The sequence below is a fragment of the Ovis aries genome, chromosome 5, assembly GCF_016772045.2.
Source record: "Ovis aries strain OAR_USU_Benz2616 breed Rambouillet chromosome 5, ARS-UI_Ramb_v3.0, whole genome shotgun sequence".
In the NCBI taxonomy this organism is placed as follows: domain Eukaryota; kingdom Metazoa; phylum Chordata; class Mammalia; order Artiodactyla; family Bovidae; genus Ovis; species Ovis aries.
In genome coordinates this window covers 52,974,915-52,997,607 of record NC_056058.1, presented here as the reverse complement: position 1 = coordinate 52,997,607, position 22,693 = coordinate 52,974,915, and the positions used below count along the sequence as shown (strand labels likewise).

The 22,693-nt window shown below is 41.1% G+C and overlaps 1 protein-coding gene across 1 annotated transcript in view; it reads right to left on the bottom strand.

The window, feature by feature from the left end:
* The window catches only part of KCTD16 (potassium channel tetramerization domain containing 16), a 322,100-nt gene extending 299,842 nt beyond the window's left edge, over nt 1-22,258 (bottom strand). Inside the window, exons 1-2 of the mRNA XM_012178675.5 lie at nt 21,506-22,258; nt 19,987-21,141 (exon numbers count right to left, since the gene is read on the bottom strand). Coding sequence (XP_012034065.1) covers nt 19,987-20,818 — 832 coding nt within the window. The 5' untranslated portion in view covers nt 20,819-21,141; nt 21,506-22,258. The remainder of the gene's footprint in view (nt 1-19,986; nt 21,142-21,505) is intronic.
* Nucleotides 22,259-22,693: the final 435 nt, after the last annotated feature.

The window sequence follows — 22,693 nt, the reverse complement described above, 5'->3', positions numbered from 1 at the left end:
GGATGTGGCTGGAGAAAAATGCACAGCCACGCTGAATGATATCACTTTGAATTCACAGCCACTTGCTTCAAGCGAGTCTTTAATGCTGCCAGTCAATACTTCCCTCTAGTTCATTCACTTTCCCACAGCGCTAAAGAACTATTTAAAACATCTCCTCACTCTTTAAACCTCAGTTACTTCCTTCATCATCACCAGTATTTCAGTTTCTTTTTCTATTGAGCAGACAGAAGCAATACAGACAGAAATCAACAAGCTCCCACCAAAGCATTCCAATTGTGTCTGTACCCAAATGCTCCAGTACTATTTGCTGTATATATATATACACATATACATATATACACACATACATAAATGTGATTGTATGCACCTATACTATTTCAATATCTGTTATATATCTGATCTGTATTCATACATCTTGTTACTAGAAATGGCAACCTACTCCAGTATTCTTGCCTGGAAAATTCCATGGATGGAGGAGCCTGGTAGGTTACAGTCCATGGGGTTGCAAACAGTCAGACATGACTGAGCAACTTCATTTGCAGGCTCAAAACAAAGAATAAACTCTATATGTACTCAATTTTATTCTGTCTCACTTTTCCAAGGATATCACTCCAACTGTTTCTCCTCTCTCTCCTATATTGTTGAATTTTCCCTAACTCCTGAATCCTTCCTATGCTTCCTGAATGCTAAGCCGCTTCAGTAGTGTCCGACTCTTTGAACCCCGTGGACCACAACCCACCAGGCTCCTCTGTCCATGTGATTCTATACGCAAGAATACTGGAGTGGGTTAGCCATGCCTTCCTCCAGGGGTCTTCCTGACCCAGGGATCGAAGCCATGTCTCTTACATATTCTGCATTGGCAGAATATTGGGTTCTTTACCACTAGTACCACTGGGAAGCCCTGAATTTTTCCTGTGTGTGTGCTCAGTCCCTTCAGTTGTGTCCAACTCTTTGCAACCCCAGGGACTGTATCCTGCCAGGCTCCTGCCCATGGGATTCTCCAGGCAAGAACACTGGTGTGGGTAGCCATGCCCTCCTCCAGGGGATCTTCCCAATCCAGAGATCAAACCTGTATCTCCTGCTTCTCCTGCATTACAGGCAGATTCTTTACCCCTGAGCCACCAGGGAAGTCCCAAATTCTTCCTACCAGCATACAAATATACTTTTTCTTCTACCACATTAAAAAAAATTTTGATCTCATTTTCTGTTCTACCATCTAATTTCTGTATTTCATCTTATGGAAGAGATCTGTTACTCTAGCAACAGAACAGTATATCTTAGCAATTAAGAAAGACTTACAATCTTAGGAGTCAAACAGACTTGACCAGAGTCTGAAGCGTAATTTTATTATTTACTAGCTGTGAATTTGGGTAAGGAGCTCCCAAGGTCTCCGTTTTCTTATCTGTAAGAAAAAGTAATCCTCGGCTCCTAAAGTTATCCCAAAGAGAGCACTGTCACATCTGTAAAGCACGTATCATAGTGTCTGCCATATGACTTGTGCTCAGTCAGGGACATCTATAAGTTTAGAGCACCGTTCAATGAAGAAAAGCAAAAACCAAAAGAAATGGAGGACAGCGAGAGGCTATACTTCCCTATATCTAAGTTTTCGGGATTTTCACCAAGATTCAGAAGGAAAAGGGGTTGTGAGGGTCGACTGGTTTTAACATCAAGAATCAATTTTTCTTTTTACTTTTTGTTTCTAACTTTGTTGTTATGTATGTCTAGACTTCTAAGGTAATAGAAAATTGCTAGTAACATAAAGTGGTTATACCAATATTATAGTCTTAAAGAATTCTCCTCAAATTCAAAACTAGTAGAGCTGGTAAAAGAAGAGCTCATTTTCAGTATACTTCATGATTTAAACAGAGTTTCAGGTTAGTCAGAGGTTAACTTTACCTTTTATCTGGAGATGAAGAATGCCTGTCAGAGCATCCGAATTCACCTTCTATTGGACTAACTCATCTCGATTTGCTACAGATTCAAGAACCAGAACTTGCAAATATGTCTTTGTATTTTCTTTAATTTTTAAAGACACATGCTTATTTATTTATTTAGCTTAGGTATTTGGTGGCATGGAGGAAGACAAGGATAAATCTCTCCTATTCCATTTCAAATGTTTTTTGACTTCTTTTTAGTACTATGAAATCTTGTGCCTTTTCATATCCGTGGTACCTAAGAAATCAAAATCTTAAAAATAATGCTGTGTAGGAGTCCCTGGGAGAAGAGATCGTATCCCAGGAGTTTTGTGTGGGTAACTGAGGACAGATTTGCAGATTTCAGCTCAATCTGGTTTAATTTTTTTTTAAGCTGTATCATAGGAAAATCGTGTTCATAAGGCTTGAAATTTAAAGACGCGAGGAGAAGGGAAATCAGTCCTGTCCAGCACCTTCTGCCATCCCACCCTCTGGTGGAGGCTGTATGTGGGCTTCTCACTTAATCTTGAGAGTCGGTTTCCTTGAAGGGTTGCTTTTGACAGTTCAAAAAAGATAGGACTGCCATCTGGTATTTCAGTGGCATTGCATGACAGTTAAGAGTGCAGGAATTGGGGTCAGGGCAGCCGGGATTTGAAATCTTGGTCGCAGCAATTATGAGATCACTGTGATTTAGGTCTGTGGGGTAGGGAGAATTATTATAAAGTTAAGTCCCATCACCCACCCTTGATCTCCATCAGTCCACCTTCACCTTCATTCTTGACATGAGTGAATGAATTCTGCTTGAACTTCATACTGCTAGGTTTTTCCCATACAGAAATTTTGAAGCAGCCACTAACAGTGACCTGGAGCAAGTCAACCCTCTCTAAGCCTCAATTTTTTATTGTAGAGGTTTCATGAGGATTACATGAGGAATACTTGACAAGACACCTGACATCAAGTTCAGGTATAAAAGACAGCTATGATTATGGTTAGCCACTCAGAATTTAAATATATGCCACTGCATACCTATATTTTATTTCTTTCTGCTCAGGAGGACTTCAGCAGCAAATTAAGACAGCAATTATTTGATTACATTGCATCTGGTTGTTTGGAAGAAAACTTGTTTTCCCATAAAAGGAAGCAAATTACCAAGGCAAATCACAGACTATAAACAATATGAAAATACAGCTATGATAAAAAGAAAGTGTTCCTGCTGTTTTTATATGGGAGAATATCGCTGGTATGAGGGATTACTTGCAAACACTCCCAAAATAGATTTTTTTGTTTACAATTAATTCTTCACGTTAGGATGGAAAGCACTATCTCAACCAGAGATTTTACCATGGTCCTTTAAGTACTTTGGAGGATATATACATTAATAAAATAACATACTAACCTCAGGTTTTATTCACAATATATAAAACAATTCCAGACTACTAGGTGAAAGTATATAAAGCCAGTTGTAATGACCATTTTCCATGCTTTCAATAGTAATAACTCCCACTGCTTATGTTGTACAAAAAAATAAAATGGATAATTAAGGTAACCTTCTCTGTACTGTAACAAATTAAGAGGTAAAATTAATTTACTTTTGTTCTTTACCTTTTTTAATAACTGTCTTTCTCCAATCCGTCCTTCATTTAGACTTGCCCTGAGAACTAAACATAAGTCAATGAAGATTTAAAAAGTAGAAAGGAGGAACTTCCCTTGTGGCCCAGTGATTGACAGTTCACCTCCCAGTGCAGGGGACTCAGGTTCAATCCCTGGTTGGGGTACTAAGATCCCACATGCCTTGGGGCAACTAAGCCCATGCCCCACAAGTACTGAAGCCCATGCAGCCTTAGAGCCCATGCTCCGCAACAAGAAAAGCCCACTCACCACAACTAGAGAAAGCCCACGTGCAGCAACAAAGATCCAGCTCAGCCAAAATTAAATAAGTGAACTATTTTAAAAACAAATAAAAAGCAGAAAAGAATACACAACTAATAAACCTGATCAAAAAGGTAAAAGCTAATTTTTCAATAGATAAAAATTCACCATATGTTTAGAATGTCCAAGTTAGAGTTTTCAAACAGCTACACTGACCCCTTGATGCTGTGCTCACTCACTTAGTCGTGTTTGACTCTTTGCAAACCATGGACTGCAGCCCACCAGGCTCCTCTGTCCATGGAATTTTCCCAACAAGAATATCAGAATAGGTTGTCATTTCCTAATCTAGGGGATCTTTCCCAACCAGGGATCAAATCCAAGTCTCCTACATCTCCTGCCTTGGCAGGCAGGTTCTTTACCACTAGCACCGCCTGGGAAGCCCGTGCCTATACCTACACCTATACCTAGCTGCTGCTGCTTAGTCACTTCAGATGTGTCTGACTCTATGCAACCCCATGGACTGTAGCCCACCAGGCTCTTCTGCCCAGGGGATTCTCTAGGAAAGAATACTGGAGTAGGTTGCCATGTCCTCCTCCAGGGGAATCTTCCCAACCCAGGGGTCGAACCCAGGTCTCCCACATTGCAAGTGGATTCTTTACCATCTGAGCTACCAGGGAAGCCCCATACCTATACCTCTCCTTATATTGTCAGTTGCTTTCACCATGAGAGGTAATCCTACTATTATAATTTCACATGGTAGGGTAGGGAGGATAGAGAAAAAATTAGTTAATGCCTCCTATACACCAGACATAGTGCTAGGGGCTATGGATACACAAGAACAGGACAAATAGAGTTCCTAGCTCCTGCCTTCATGAAGTTTACAGTCTACTGAGAAAAAAATTAACAAGTAAAGGACGCAAATATTTACTCACGTGAACAGTGCTATGACAGAAACACAGAGCTGAATAGAGAATGATGAGGAAGCCCCGACTCCTCCAGCTGGGATGGTGACAGAAGGCCTTTCCAAGGAAAAATTGTTAAAGCCTGACCCAGACAGGCAAGAGGCAGAAGAGTTCACAAGTGCAATGTATCAAGGTGGGAGACTGACCAGCCTATTATAAAAGCTGTCAAAAGGCCATGTGACTGTGCTGTGGGTGGACCAGGGCCTGCAGAAGCAGCAGGAGAGGTGAGCCCACCAGGAGAACTTCAGGAATGTGTTACGGGGTGTGTTTTCCCTTTTGCTAAGAGAATGGACAGCATTAGTCCAGAGGGAAACCAGTGAGAAGCAGCCTGATTTTTGTTTGAGAAAACGCACGATCAGCTCCATCAGATCCATATTTCCTCAGTTTATTCTGAATCCAACCATACCTATTCATAAGATGAACCAAAAGAGCCTAGAAACGAACTGAGACAAGCAAACCAGATGGCATGACCTTGGCTTAATCCTCGCAGCACCACCACGAGAGAGGCTTCTGTGTTCTCCTTTTAGAGATGAGACGAATGTTCTGAAGGGTCAAGAGGTTAAGATACTCTCCCAAGGGTGCCCTGGTAGGAAGGAACAAAACTAAGATTTTCATCCAGATACATCTGATGCCGTTACTGTGCTCAATCACACTTTCACTGTCATTCACAGGGTGCACATCCATGGTTAAAAGTAAGTATCAGGTAAAACTGGTATTATCATTCATCTCACATTTCATTCATTTTATATTTCACATTTTATATCTTGAAATTTTCTTTTCAATTTTACATTTAATTTCTTTAAAATAAAATTAACACTTTATTTCTTTAAAATGTGGTGTTTTAGGGAATTCCCTGGTGGTCCAGTAGTTAGGACCCCACAGTTGCATTACCAAGGCCCAAGTTCAATTTCTGTTTGGAGAACTTATATCCCGCAAACAGTGTAGTCCTGCCAAAAAAAAAAAAAAATTAAAAACTAAAATGTGGTGTTATGAATTTATTGATCCCACAAATGCTTACTGAGCTCCTCCTGTGTGTTCAGCCCTGGGGTAGTTACTGGAAAAGTTATGTGTGAGACTGACAAGGCAAACGAGTAATCCTTAAAGTTAAAATAATAATCATGACATCATTTTGAGAATCATTATAAAAGGAGACTATAGATATAAAGTATGTTTAGAATTGATTACTGTTCATCTAAGGCTATCATTTGGCTTCTAATTTTGCACATATACTTCCACAAGACAAAGGTTTGATGGAAGTGAGAAATGAAGAGTTTAAAAATGAAGATATTGGTTCCTGGAGTAATCAAAATTATTCATACTGGAAATGATGGAATTAACTAAATGAGAAATGGAGCAATGGCTAATGATTTTCAGATACTCCTAAGCCATCCTAGGATAGAATTTCTATGACTCCATCAGTCAGCTAGTATCTTAAAGTCAACAGATGCATTAGGATTTTAGCATTTTCTCCTCTAAGCATTAATATAAAATGTGATTAAATTTCCTGACACCCCAAGTTCAGATTAGAAGTTTCCTTTCTACCCTGTTATCAATTTACACTTCTGTATCGCATGAGATTGAAATTGCCCATTAACTAGTTCAATCTCTCCTTAAACTACATGCTCCATGAGAACACTGATGACCAAATGCATCTCATTTACATGTGAATCTCTGGAACTGCGTGCATCCTCATATGCATAGTAGGTGTTTGAAATATATTCTAGAAGGAATGTATAAGCCAACCATTGCTGAGACATTTAGGAACCTAGCACACGCAAAAGCAAAGGCTCAGCAAGTTCCCAGGGACTGGCATATACTCATACGACCAGAAGGTAGCAAACAGAATTCTGTATAAGCAACAGAGGCTAGACATAGAATCTACCAACTAAAGGAAGTCATTCTAAAATGCCATTTGCAGTAACATGAATGGACCTAGAGATTGTCATATTGAGTGAAGTAAGTCAAACTGAAAAGGAGAAATATCATATGACATCCCTTATATGTGGAATCTAAAAAGGAATGATACAAATGAACTTCCTTACAAAACAGAAAAAGACACAGATTTAGAGAATAAGCTTATGGTTGTGGGATGAGGGAAGGATGAGGGGAAGGGATAGTTAGGGAGTTTGGATGGACATGTACACACTGCTATATTTAAAATGGATAACCAAGGACCTACTGTGTAGCATAGGGAACCCTGCTTAATGTTCTGTAGCAGCCTGGATGGGAGAGGAGTTTGGGAGAGAATGTATACGTGTATTATGTATGGTTGAGTCCCTGTGCTGCTCGCCTGTAATTATCACAACATTGTTCATTTATCTGCTACACCCCAATACAAAATAAAAAGATTTTAAAAAAATAAACAAAGGAGGTCATTCTAAGGAAGGGATGACATGATCTTGGTATAAAACTAAATTGTACTTCACATGATGTTTTGTTCTTTGTGCAGATGACGGAAGATTTCAAGGGCCTGCAGTTTCCAGTCCATGAGGCCTGTGCACAATGTGAATCACTTCCCTGGCAGATTGTGTAGAAGTACTAGGAAATTGTGAGCATGAGGAATTTGTGAATCAGGATCTCAATTCTTTGCATACAGATATGATATTTGCTACCCCTCTCATCTGGACAACCCTGCAAAAAACAAAAAGGTACTTTATATGAGACAGGTCTTCAGTAAGTGTGAAGCAATCAGATCTTTCCAAACAAATAAATATTTTACATTACTGAGCATCCAAAGACCTGAAAACGGCCTTTAAAATGTTGAAAGTATCACACATTAGAACAGAGTTGTTAGAACTCCAGGCCACAAAAGTATTTATTCAGAAAAGCCAAACAACACTGGTGTTTTCTAAGGAGTGCTTTTTCATGCAAATAGGGCTGAACATCATGCCATTTCACTGCAGCTTGACAAGACGTACACCTTCACACAGGTATCCCTCTGTTTAAAGAAAAAGATATTGCACCCAGTTGGCTAAAAAACAAACTAGTGCAAATGGAATCCTATTTTCCATTTGCACTTCACGGTACATTTGCAAGTATGGGCCCATAGGAACCTTTCTCCACCTGACGTAACTGAATGCTTAACCCTGTAAGAAATTGAGCCATAACGCCTGACCAGTGCTCGATAGGCTTCTCACTGTTGGCCAGCTCTTTTTCCGTCAAGGGCTCTGCAACATTTCCTCAAGTCTAGAGTATTCCCTTGGCTTTGATTTTATGCCTCTGCCACACTCTAACAGTCATATGCCCCATTTCCCCAATCCCCGTCACTAGAATTTATCTGCTGTTCCACAGCTCCCTTTACAGAAAAATCACCATTACTGGAATCTGGCTCTCCTTTTCTCTATGTAACAGCCTAGCAGTGTCAATCCACAGTTCATGCTATTGTCTAAAACACAATATTCAGTAGCCCAAAGTCTCATCAGTGTGAAAGTGTTAGTCGCTCAGTCATGTACAACTTTTTGTGACCCCATGAACAAAAAAGTAGCCTGCCAGGCTCCTTTGTCCATGGAATTCTCCAGGAAAGAATACTGGAGTGGGTTGCCATTCCCTTCTCCAGGGGATCTTCCCAACCCAGGGAAATGAGCCCAGGTCTCCTGCATCTCAGGCAGATTGTCTACCATCTGAGCTACCAGATGTGCACCAGGTTATATATAAAGAATGGGTTGCCTCCTATTTTCACCCATGTAAGTAGTTTACAATCACATTATATCAGATACACTCAGAATAAAAAGTTGCTGTAAATGGGTATAGCTGGGGCTTCCTAGGTGGCACTAATAGTAAAAGAACCCACCTGCCAATGCAGGAGATGTAAGAGATGCAGGTTCGATTCCTGGGGCAGGAAGATCCCCTGGAGAAGGAAATGGCAACCTACTATAGTATTCTTGCCTGGAGAATCCCAGGGACAGAGGAGCCTGGAGGGCTACAGTCCATGGGGTCTCAAAGAGTCAGACACAACTGAAGTGGCTTAGTACACACACAAAAATGGGGGTGCAGAAATTATCAGAACTTTCTGCCTCAGAATGGAACTGATGAATACAAGTAGAAAAGTATGAATTTCTTCACATGGGGCAGTTTTTGAATGTGTGACACGGTAGCAGACTCGAGTACTCTTGTTATTGTTTAGTACCTAAGTTATGTCTGACTCTGCAACCCATGGACTGCAGCACACCAGGTTCCTCTGTCCTTCATGATCTCCCACTTTCCTTTCAAAGTCACACAGTAGAGCTACTCGGTGCGAAGCAAATGTCTTGTTTTCACTTCTGGAGCAATTTAAATTATCTTATTGTCAGGGGCATTTCTCAGTAACCATTTTCTATCACCGTGAAGGAAAATTCTCTCTAGGCTAAGATTCCTAAAACGTTATTCTAATCCTTCAATGATTGAATATATAATTTAAATTATATTCTTAATTTTAAATTCTACCATATATTCTCCTAGATTCTGGAAAACCACACATTGAAAATAAGGTGGGGAGAAAAGCCATTATTAATGACTTGCATTATGGAATAACAAAGGGAAGAAAAGAGTTACTGGAATTGGAAGCTTTCGAAGGGTTTATTTTTATGTTTATTCAGGTTCAATTAAAATCCGTAGCTTGAATTTCCTCTTTAAAAGTCACTTCTAGATGCTTTGGTTTGTTTTGGTTTTTTCTTGTTTTTTTTTTTTTTTTTTTTAACATGCATAGAATCAACAGACTGGACAGAGTATCCAGGAAGACTATTAAAAAGAATCAGGTGAGTTATTTACAGGAAGGACCTGTATTTTGTCATTCTCAGAGGTCCTTGAAATTACTTACTAACATTTCCTTAGCATTGCCTGGTGACAGGAGCTGTCATCAGCACTTCCTATATAGCAACCCATTCAATTCTCGTAACCACACTGAGGCAAGCACCACTGTTACCGTCTCCATTTTCCAGGTGAGGAAACTAAAGCACAAAGTCAAGTGATTTGCCAGCGATCAAACAGGTAGGGATTCAAACTCAAACAGTCTGGGCTCCCACACCCAGGCTCTCAACCACCATATCACGTTGCCTCTGCCTCTGATCACTAAGGAGCTAAGAATGAAGGGAGGGGGGAAGTAGAATTCCTTGGCAGTAAGAAGATTAAGAAGGCCAACTAGTCATCCTCACAGCACACTTTGCATTCTAGCAGATCCCTCTCAATTTTGCAGCACTTTTCTGAATCCCAAGTCTCTCCTTGGGTTGTTCCTTAAACCCTGGCTCCACCCCAGCTTCAATTTGCTCCTGCTTGGGTGCATCAACTAAAAGGAAACCACAGGAGACTTTGCTGCTGGTAAGTGTTTTTCTCAGTTCCCTGGAGCTAGAATGTCTGTGCAGGTGCTAAGAGCTAGGCTAAGCACTTTACATACAAAATGGAATTCTCCCTGCAAGATGCCCTGCCCTTAGGACTCAGGGCAAGTCAGGAAATGCCATCATTACTACTAATCACACCAGGGCAATCACACCATCACTGCTCTCCAGTTCTTCTTTAAGAGATGATGTAATTGTAGATTCAAGACAGTGGCCTGTATGACCATAAAAGTCTGCTCTGTGATGACCTAAAGGGGTGGGATGGAGGAGGGGTGGGTGGGATGGGGGAGGGGTGGGGGGAGGGAGGCTCAAGAGGGAGGGGATATATGCATACCTATGGCTGATTCATGCTGTTGTACAGCAGAAACTAACATAACATTGTAAAGCAAATAAAATATACATTATATATATATATGAGTATGTGCTCAGTCGCTTCAGTAGTATCTGAATTGGCGGCCAAGTGGACTGTAGCCTACCAGGCTCCTGTGTCCATGGGATTCTCCAGGCATGAATACTGGAGTAGGTTGCTGTGCCCTCCTCCAAGGGATCTGCAATGGGCATTTAGTTTCCTTCTTTGAGAAATATTTATGAGTGCCTACAGTTTTGTAGGTTTTGGGCCGGGTGTATCACAAGGAATGTAACTGACAGTTCCCACCTTCACAGACTTCCTATCTAATGTTACAGAAACAGTTAAATAAGCAGGTATAACACAGTATTATTTGTGTCATGGTAAAAGAAAACAGGGTCCTTTGGAGCAAATATAAGAGGTACCTAATCTAGATGTGGTGCGCTAGAAAAGCTTCCCATAAAAGGAACCTGTAGATTTGGGACCTGAAGTATTTAATCAAAGCAGGTGGAGGCATAGTTCCAGGCAGAGGGAACATTACATACAAAACTGAAGAACCAAGTGTATAACAGCATTCAGGATCTGAGGTTAAAAACGCAAGGGATGGGAGGGCAACAGAAAAGGCAAGGGACAGAAGCAGAAGTCATAACACGAACAGCTGTGATTCATGTTAGGAAGTGACATGGGGTCAGACTCACACGTTAGAAATCTCACCATATCTGCAGCAGGAAGAAAAGACCCAAAGGGGATCACAACAGACATGGATGGGAAGGACAATTTTATTTTCTTTGTAATAGTCTAGAAAAGCAATACCAGTGGCCTGGGCCAGAGTAGCATCAGTGGAGACGGGAAGAAATGGATGGATTTGAGGTGGATGACGGAAAAAAAACAATAGAAATTGGAGTTTGGAGAACTGGTAAGGGAGAAAGAACAGCCACTCAGGTTTTATTCTTCCCTGGGGAACTGGGCAACTGATGAAACCATTTACTGAGATAAGGAATACACGGAGAGGTTTGGGAAACATATATAACAAGTTCAGTGGAGTTTCCACACAGTTGAACAAACCCAAGAATGCAAAATTAGAATAGCCAGTAGGCAAAGTTTCCCTGGCTATTCTAAAAATGATTCTCTCTCCCAGTCAACAGGAGCCTTCTTGGTAGGTTCACTGCATTCCTGATGGTAACTCAGCCTAGTGACAGGAACAGCAATGGAATCCTAAGTTCTAGGGCTTCCCTGCTGGCTCAGATGGTAAAGAATCTGCCTGTAATACAAGAGACCTGGGTTTGATCCCTGGTTTGGGAAGATCCCCTGGAAGAGGTCATGGCAACCCACTCCAGTATTCTTGCCTTGAGAATCCCCAGGGATGGAGGAGCCTGGTGGGTTACAGACCATGGGGTTGCAAAGAGTTTGACACGACTGAGCGACTAAGCACGGCACAGGCAGTTCTTGGATGATGAGAAAGCAAAGCACGGGCCTGCTATATCATCAGAATCAACTTGAACAATGGAGAGAATAGGTCCCAATTGTTATTTGCCTATATGACAATTACGAAAAAACTAACAATAAGAAGGTGTCCTTCCCTTGCTTCCAAAACATATAGCATTTCAATCTGCCAGAGCAAATTAAAAATGGACTTGCCAGCAAATGAAACAACCAACAAAGAATTAATCTCCAAAATATACAAGCAGCTCATGCAGCTCAATACCAGAAAAACAAATGATCCAATCAAAAAGTGGGCCAAAGAACTAAACAGACATTTCTCCAAAGAATACATACAGATGGCTAAAAAAATACATGAAAAGATGCTCAACATCACTCATTATCAGAGAAAATGAAATCAAAACCACAATGAGGTACCATCTCACACCGGTCAGAATGGCTGCCATCAAAAAGTCTACAAACAATAAATGCTGGAAAGGGTGTGCAGAAAAGGGAACCCTTTTATTTTACACTGTTGGTGGGAATGCAAACTAGTACAGTGTGGAGATTCCTTTCAAAACTGGAAATAGAACTGCCATACAACTCAGCAACCCACTGCTGGGCATACGCACCAACGAAACCAGAATTGAAAGAGACACAAGTACCCTGATGTTCACTGCAGCAGTCTTTACAACAGCTAGGACATGGAAGCAACCTAGACGTCCATCAGCAGACGAATGGATAAGGAAGTTGTGGTACATATACAGAATAGAATATTACTCAGCTATTAAAAAAAAAGAACACATTTGAGTCAGTTCTAATGAGATGGATGCTATTATACAGAGTGAAATAAGTCAGAAAGAGAAACACTAATATAGCATATTGACACATATACACGGAATTCAGAAAAATGGTAGCAATGATCCTATATGCAAGACAGTAAAAGGACACAGATGTAAAGAACAGAATTTTGGACTATGTAGGAGAGGCGAGGGTGGGATGATTTGAGAGAATACCACGGAAACATATTTATTACCACATGTAAACTAGAAGACCAGTGCAAGCTCGATGCGTGAAGCAGGGCACACAAAGCCAGTGCTCTGGGACAACCCAGAGAGATGGGGTGGGGAGGGAGCTGGGAAGGGGTTTCAGGACAGGGGGACACATGTGCACACGTGGCTGATTCATGTCAATGCATGGCAAAAGCCACCGAAAGGTTGTAAAGTAATTAGCTTCCAATTGAAATAAATAAATTAATTTTTAAAAAATAAATTAAAAAAGAAATCAAGATCCTAAATAAATAAATAAAAATGGGCTTTCCAACACTTGTGAAGATTTCTTGCAAGAAATTCTGAACGTGAATCTGATCAAGCCTTAGAATCTGGTGTTGAGCTCTAACAAATTTACAGAAAATGCAGGGGTAAGAAAAAATATGTTACTGACATCACAGAGATCATAGAGATGGATGAGCAAAACCCAGAGTGCCGGACATTTGACATGACAAATAGCTTGGTTTCTTCAAACAAATAAACTGAAAGAAAAAAAAAAAAAAAGAAAGGAGAGAGAGAAAAAGAGTGAAGGGGGATAGGAGGAAGGAAGGGAGAAATTAAAAGATGTAAGATTTTTGCTACTTTGTGGTAATGTCATATGCAATATTCTTTTTCTTTTATAGACAGCAATAAAAGATAATAAATAGGGACTTTCCTGGTGGTACTTTCCTGGAGGATAAGAATCCAGCTGCCAGTGCAGGGGACACAGGTTCGATCCCCTCTTCTGGGAAGACTCGACATGCCTCGAAACAACTAAGCCCATGAGCCACAATTACTGAAGTCCCCATGCCTAGAGCTGTGCTCTGCAACAAGAAAAGCCATTGCAATGAGAAGCCCAAACACCACAACTAGAGAGTAGCCTTCACTCACTGCAACTAGAGAAAAGCCCACGCACAGACACAGAGACCCAGGGTATCCAAGAATACAAAAGGTAATGGATGTACCTCAGTTGACTCTTAATTCAAGCAAGACAACTTTAAAAAACAAAAAATACTGTAAGAGAATCAAAGTTTGCACACCAACTAGACATCAGAAGATATCAAAGTACTATTTGTTTTGTATGCGATAATGTTACTGTGATGCATTTTAAAATTCATTTTATTTTAGAAACATATAGTTTTTAATGGAGGAATGAAATGATTAATACCTGAAATTTGTTTCAAAATAATCCAGTGCAAACAGAAGAGAAAGTAGGTAGGGATATGTGAAACAAGATTAGTCTGGGAATAGTCACTGTAACTTTTGGAGCTGGGTGTTTCTACATTTGGGTGTTTGAAAATTTCCATACTGAAATGTTTTAGCTGACTTGCCAAGAAATGCAGGATTTGAGGAAAGCTAGAGCAAAGACCAAAGAAAAGAGCAACAGTCAGCTGTGATGCAGAGATTGAACATCACCTCTGCTTGCAGAAGAACTGTTTCTGGGCATGGAACCGGCACTCTCTCCTCTGTCCAGTCACCCCTCTCCACGGTTTGCGCTTGGAGGTGCTCCAAATGGAGCTCGGAGGTGTTTTCTCTGTTTATGACTCCTTTGATAAGATCCAAATCTTATCAGTCTGTCAGAATCATTTGGTCTTCTCTTTCTAACCGTATATATACATACCCCCCCACACACATATATACACATATATGTTTTAACATATCAAGGGACTTGGGGGCAATCACAGAATTCTCCCCCTTTTTTCTCACATACTGACATTCCTCTTGCTGCCAAATTCATTCAGGGAGGCCAGAGACTTAGGAAGAAACTACTCAAATCATCTCTTACAAGGAATCAGGTTCAGGTAACATACCCTGTTTAGCATGAAAGTGAAAACAAATGACATAATAGAATATTTTCCTAACATGCAGAAGAAGGGGTCGACAGAGGATGAGATGATTAGATGGCATCACCAACTCAATGGACATGAGTCTGAGAAAACTTCAGGAGATAGTGAAGGACAGGGAAGTCCATGGAGTCTCAAAGAATCAGACATGACGCAGTGACTGAACAACTAACATGTTTATAGTACTGTTACGTTGAGCCCAATGGTCAGAGAACAGCATTTTAAAGAGACAAGAAAAAACCGATACCCACTGCCCCTGTCCTTTATCATCACCAGCCAATATCTCCCGAGCAGGGTCTAGGCTGACTTCATGATGAAGCCTTATACTTAGATTATGTTATACATTTAAATTATAAATTATAAAATGAGAAGGCACAGGCCTTAAGAACACTCCCTTTGGGATACAAACCATTAAAAGGTTTCTTATGTACAAAAACCTCTGAAAAAAGTAACACCATGCCTTGAAAATATTGTAAATATAATGTGTAAGGCTCGGAGAACCGCACTCTGAAAAGGACACTCAGGGACAGCCTCTAGTGGACTGACAAAGTTTATTATCCAATTGTGTAGTTTTATAATTTTCAGGGACTAGAGCATAAGGCTGACTTGCACGTAGCCATTCCAAATAAACATTAAAACATTCAAGCATAAAATACAGTTCCTACCGCCCAAGCCATAACATAGCTTTGGCAAAACTCTAAAGGGAGTCTTATTACGAAACAACAGTCCTTGCTCTCAGAAACAGGTGGTCAGAAGGAAGACTTTGAACCCTTCAAGGCCGGACGTATTGACCCTTCGTGATCCGTTCCCAGCCTTGGGCACTCAGTGAACGCTCATAACCCTTTGTTATGCTCGTCCCAGTTTCCAACCTTTGTCATGAGTGGAGCAAATACATTTTCAGTATTTGCTTAAAGCCTTCCAGCTCCTCCACATAATGACAGGACAGAACTTTACTGACATCTAGATTGTGGCATAAAGAGAAAGAACTTGAAAGCAGGAATGACTGGAGCATGAGGAAAGGGGAGCATCTAAGATGGAAAAGACAGAAAAACATCACAGAAAGAGGAGAGGTGGATAAACACCCGGAGAAGGCAATGGCATCCCACTCCAGTACTCCTGCCTGGAAAATCCCATGGACGGAGGTGCCTGGTGGGCTGCAGTCCATGGGGTCACGAAGAGTCGGACACGACTGAGCGACTTCACTTTCACTTTTCATTTTCATGCACTGGAGAAGGAAATGGCAACCCACTCCAGTGTTCTTGCCTGGAGAATCCCAGAGACGGGGGAGCCTGGTGGGCTGCCGTCTATGGGGTCACACGGAGTCGGACACGACTGAAGCGACTTAGCAGCAGCAGGTAAACACCAGACCTTCACAATTTGGACTTTGCTGTTCTGTGTCTTCATTTTGAATGTGCCAACATCAATTTTTATTGTCCGTATTTCTATGGACAATAAAAATTGAAGTCATCATTGGTAAATTTTGAGGAACAAGGAAAAAGAAAGCTAGAATTATTTCAAGATAGATGCTTTTCTGCCTGTTTTCCTTTAAAAACTCACCCTTTTACAAGTTTAAAAATCAACCCTGGGTAAGTTACAATGGCTAGAACCACCATTTCTTCCTAATACAAGGTCATGAAGAATTCTAAGAAATCATTTCCTAATCTACTTTTGTCCAACACCCCCATCTCAATCAACCACCCTGAAGATATATACTATGTATACAAAGCAATTTAGAAACTTTGGTAGAAACAATCTTTTGAATGTAAGGAAACCAAGTAAAGAGAAAAAAGGTTAAAATGCACTTCCAAGTAGTAATCTATTGAAAAGGCAATGAATTGATGTCTCTATGATTCACAGAACTCGGTTTATGTTTTGGGATGTTATGAATGAAACTCTCTACTTGTGGTCAGGTTATCACAATTCTATTAGAGGCAAATGCCTTTGAATCTGAATGCTTTCAGGCATTTGTCTAAAGTAATTCACTCATAGGAATAAGACTAAGGAAATGTACATAATCTTCTCCAATAAAGAACAACTTTCCCTCTCACTAGGGCATTGGAAGAGGGCTCTAAATAAGAGGTGCATTTATTTTCATACACCTGTGATTTTGTTCCTAAGTGGTGTGAATGGCTATTGATTCAATATCAGGACTTCTGTCTTCCAAATTACTTAACTCATTCCATCTGAAGGTGAGTCAAGAAGTCATCTTCTGATGTTTATATTGCCTTCCATACAATACTTGGAAAGAAAACAGAGGTAATTATTTACCTAGTTGGATGAGAAAGAGGGGAAAATACCTTCTTGTTGTTTTAAATTAAAACAATTAAAATACTTTGTGAGGCAATCCTAGGACAGACATTTCTATGTTCTTATACCACTCACATTTTCTTGCTTGCTGATAAGTGAATCATAATCCATAGTATCTCACATATTGTATTCTGGTGTATAAGCAGTGTAAACAAACACATTTCTTGCCGCCCTGTTGAACACACACAAACATCTCTTGACGTTTTTTTCTAGTTTTACATTAAACAGTCAGTCAAAACTACTTGATGTTGATCATCAATTCTAGGCCTACATGAAGAGTGAATGAGGTAAGAATCTAACCTGTTAATAACTGACAGATCTCCCTGGAAAATCTAGAAGAAAATTAAGCAAACAGAGGAAGAAGGGGTCTCTCCTCATGACTGTCAACCACCATATACAATGTATTAATTTCTTGCTGTTCATTTTTATTGTGATATGGATCCAGGCGAAGTGATTCTGCATTATCCCTTGGTTATTAGAAGTCTTACTTCTTGGAGTTCATTCCTTGGAACTAGGAAGTTTGTCACCACATATCTATATCTTTATCTACAGATATTTTTATAACCTAGGAGGCAGTTGGGATCCCCTACAAAGAACACCTTTGCTGTTGGTTGGTTGTTTTTTAAAAAAAAAAAAAATGGAGGAAGTGCTCCTTGAGACACATACTGCTCTTCAGACCACTGCCCTTCAAACCTGGATGGCAGGCAGGTGGTGGTTTCTGGGCTCCATGCCCTCTGCAGTGCATGCAGTGGCTAGGGGTTGGCGATTGGTTGACTGGCAGGGCTTGGGGCATCTTTGCATACAGGCAATTCCCTGCTTTAGAGCACCTCCCAGAGTTTTGGCCCATTAACCCAAGCACAACAGCTTGATGAATTAATGCTTATAGAGGCACAGTTGGCAGCTTCTAATTAAATAATTATGGCTAAGCAGCTGCACGGAAGCTGTCATGCACCCTAGAAAGCCAGCTGTCAGCTTTATTGATCCTGAGACTGAGGAAGAGTTAACACTTAGCTCTGGTTGTTGGGTACAAAGAGCAAGTATATCATATGCAGTATATGTGCTGTGCAATATGAAGTTGTTGCATATTTGTGCTAGTCTGTCCATGGAGTAATGAAGAGCAACCTCCTCCCTGGCATCCTCTCAGCAATCCAACAAAAAAAAGGAAGTGATTATATGATTAGAGAACAGAGTCTGTCTGGAGCAATCTACAGAGGGCTTAGTATTATACAGATGAGTCCTTGATAAACACAGAAATGTCACTGAACTAGCAGGCAACTCAGGCTCTAAGTCTCATTTAGATGAGCAAGTGATTGGAATCAAGTGTGGTCTTTTTGAGGGGGTATGACTGATATGTTTTCTTCTGTTTGACTAAAGTTTCTTAAGAGGCCGTTTTCAAATACTAGAAATTGGGGAACAGGTGACTATCACAAAACTAGATTTAAATTCAACGATGCATTTTTTTTCCAAGTTAGAAGATGTCTGTTCTATAGAGTCACAGATAATGTCATATTCCTTTGTAGAAAGCTAAAAAGCTAAAGCTTTATCTCTACGCTAATGGAAAACTCACCAGAAGGAAGAAAGCAGAATCTGGCCACTAAGCCCCAACACAGGGAAACGTATAGATTATAGATAACAGCCATAGATAGGGGTATTGAGCCAAATAATGTTTGTTACAGAACATCAGAATGCGACTGAACTGCTAGATGATTCCACTTTTCTCCACAGGCTGTTCTTCCTATACAATCCATGTGTTTTCACTTCTAAAAACCAAATCTGTGATAACCCAGTACAGAACAACTTGGCTTCCTGCAGGCCTTGTCACCAAGGCTCCCAACATCATCTCCAAAGGAATAAACACAACTGTAGGCAAAACTCAGTCCAACAGATTCAGTCACACCTTAACGTGTAGAGACATTTAGATATTTCAATCCTCAAAATTTATGGATTTGCCTTAAAATAAGAATAGGGAAAAGCTGGAAACATATTTCTCATGGAATGCACTTCACCCAGCTCCCAGACCTGTTGAAAATCAGCAGTTCATCAAGCACTGAACTTTACAGACTGACTGATTGCTTTCCTCCCAGAGATCAATGGCTTATGGTTAATTTACAGTAATTCTTAAAATAAGGCATTCTGTACAGTAAATTGTCATTTAAACAACTGGATTGACTCTAAGAAACTCTACTATAAAGACTTCAGTACAATTGTTTCCTTTATTTTTTTCTCTTCTGGTTTCCTCTTATGCCAGTGATTCTATCACCTCCTTTATCTGAAGCTGACTGTGTGTGATTGACAGTTCTCAAGGATTCATTCCTTTTGGGTGAATCCTAAATGCAGCTCAGCTTAATTAAGTCTGCAGTGCAACTCAAATCTCAGTACAAATTGCTAAGGAATCAAATCACAAATTCGTGAACGCCTAGGCAGGCAAATTTCAGACTTGGGGTCGGGGGGAAGGGGTCTTTCATCAGTCTGTACTGCCATCTAGCCAAGATCACGTCATTCAGTGCAACATCCATTTTGCTTTCAACGTCCCTGATGAAAGCCAGTCTTCAGAAACCAGCTTAATAGACTCCAAAGTTCAGATAAGACAACAGTCAGCAGCACTTCAGCCACTCTGAGCCTACCGAACTCCCATGACCCAACAGCCAAGTTCTCATCATTGCCTTATCTTCACAGTTCAATATCTGACAGACACACATATCTATTTTCATTTCACATATTATCTATACCAATATCATTTGTATACTGTCATTTTGAGGCCTTTAAATAGCCTGTGAGTTGATTGGGAAAACAAAAGTTACCTTAGGTAAAACATGAAAGCTGATTATAACCTCTAATCTTCTAGCTATACCTCAAGAGTTAAAAAAATAAAATAAAAATCCCAAACAGCATTCCTTAGACATAGACTGAACACGCAGACCATATATACATATATATCTATTAAACAAATCCATACACATGGAAAACAACAAGAACACTCTGTACTTACGGTAGAAGACGTACTCGGTGTAACTTGACCAGATCTTGTCATCTGTATATTGGTTGACGAAAGATGCTGTCACTGAGGAGTTACAGGCCACCATGTGGAATCCACATTCTGACAACATATCAAAAGCCCTTTCCAGATGCCTGAATTTGAGATAAAATCTGGATGTGTATCTTTCTGGGGCTCGGTCAGGGTCTCTGCTCTCATTCAAAGTTTCTCCAAAGACCTCCTTCGCCAAGGAAATCCTTCCACAAACCAAAATCCGGGGAACTCTCCTAAACTTGGCATCCGCCTGCCCCTCTCTGCCCATGGTGCAGGACCCCCTGTAACCCACAGTAATAAAACCCCACTTGCGGTCAGCAGGGAGCAACGAGGAAGGGGGGCAGATTCTCGTGTCACTTCCTTGGGAGGCATCTTCAAAGTCACTGTGGCAGAATTCATCTGGGCTTTGCTTGATTTCATCGGGGGTCAGGAGTTTGACCAAGTCTGGGAGCTGGAAGTACTCAGCTTCTCTTTTCAGTCTTCCCCTTTCTGGAAAGTGATCAGGCAGGACCACCTGCCTGTCCCTGAGATAGTCCAGAATATAACGGAACAAGAATCCATCTCTGTCAATGAAAAACCTTCCCTTGGAGTCCTTGGCTAGGTCGTTAGCTGTGTCTCTCTTTGGGGAAAACATTTTCCACAGGAGGGAATGAGGGATGCTTATTAATGTGGAATGGCGAGTGAAATAAACTTGACCCCCAACATTCAGCTCCACGACCTCAGGGAAGGAGTTGGGAACTGCAGCCCCTTGTTCTCGAGCATAATAACGACTACAGTTGCCACTCAGAGCCATGGTCCCTTTCTTCTTTCTCTTCTCCTATTTTGATGTGAAGGAGCGATCCAATGGAGTCACAGCCTGATCCTTTGCAGCAACTTATAAGGGAGGGAGAGGATGTTAACTTGTTAAAAACAACCTCCTCTTACCCCAGTTTTTTTTTCCCCCAACAAAGCAAAATTTCAAAGAGTCCACAGGTGAAGTGATGCTACAGAAGTAGTTTAAACCCTGGCAGGTGGTGAGCTATGACTTCATGGAATATAATCAACTCATCTGCATCCAGTTTTCCCCCAAGCTCAGTAGGCAAGGCCGGTCAGGTCCTCAGTTACTGAGAGGTCTGTCTGCAGGAAAAGAGAGAAAATTATTTCCTCAAACACAGCATGAGTCAGAAAAAAAGAGACTGCTGGAGAGAGGAGAGGGAGGTAGAAGGAGGGAGGGAAACTGAAAGGGAGGGAGGGAGAGATTATTTTACATAAGCAGCCCTGGAATTACTGATTTCAGCCATTCTTCAACTAAATCATAGCTTCTTTCAAGGTATTTCGTGTCTACATATTTATCTATATCCCTCTGTCTCCAGCATTTAGTATTAAAAACATTTCTATTTGATTTCTGCATTAAAAATGAATATGCAATTTTCAACTTCTAAAAGGAGATTTATTTTCTTTCCTCAGCTGGAGAGGAAAAGCAATAAGCCCTGGAACTTACCTCAGTGAGTGCTGGAAACAGTTCTTGTGAAGAAATACCCATTTGCAAAGCTGTCCAAATCCCCAGCCACACACAGAGTCTGGAGCTTGTCAAAATCCCAAACAGGTAAAATACAGAGGTATCAATGAAAAGTGCCAGAGAGATGTGCTCTTAGAAAATAATAATTATATATATAAATATTTATATAAATGTATATTTGCGTATATGTATGTATATATTCACTTCCAATCTCAAGTTAAAACAAGTCACAAAAAAGTTAAACCGTGACTAGAGGTGGTTGGATTGAAGAAGCAAAGCAGAGAAAAATATTCAAAGCTTCTCCAGGAAGGAAAAAAAAAAAAAAAATCAAACCTTTGGAAAGAATCCTTAAAACAAAAGAGAGTTGCAAGAGGTACCGGGACTTGGAAGCTTTTCAGAAAGCCCAGAAGCAAGACAGATGCTCCCTGCTGGGGTCCCAGGTAGCCACCCCACCTGCCGGCAAGGGCAAGCGGGCTCCCATGTTCCCAGCCAGGTGGGAGCGGGCGGCCGCCGCGGCGTAGAGATGCCGGCGCGGGGCTCGGGCTCGGGCTTCTCCGGCGGAGGAGCTGGGTGGTTCCACAGTTCCCAGTGCAGTTCGGATGCTGTTGTTTCAGCAGTGCAGGCAAGAAACCATCCAGGGAAATGACTATTACATCATCTTAAAGGAATATGGCTTGGAGAGAGCGGAGGCAGCTCCGAGTCACGTCCGCCTCGGTGGCAGGTCGCCGGGACGGCACGGGGACGCCGCGCTCCGGCCGTGGGCACGCGAGTCCCCCGGGCGCTCCGGGCTCGGGGCGGGGACGGAGCGCGACGCAGTCGCTTCCCTCCTGGTCCTGTCCCGGAGTCTGGAGTTTCCAAGGGCCTTTGCTTTGCCCTTTCGTGCTGTCTCTAGACCTCCACAGCCACCACCATGCCCCAGAAACAACCCCTCAACCCAGATGAACACGGCGGTTTTTCATTTTTAAAAAACCAACAAACAATTCTTTTGAGTGTGCACTAAATTTCTGCTGAAGGGCAAATTACCCCTCTAAAGCTTGTTTAAAAGGAAAAAAAAAAGCGTACCCAGTGACCCCAATGTTCAAGCTACAAAGTGGTTTTTTTCCCCCCAAGAGAACTAAGCCATATTCTCTCAGATGCCCTCTCCTGTTTTTGTTTTTTTTGTTTCTTTCT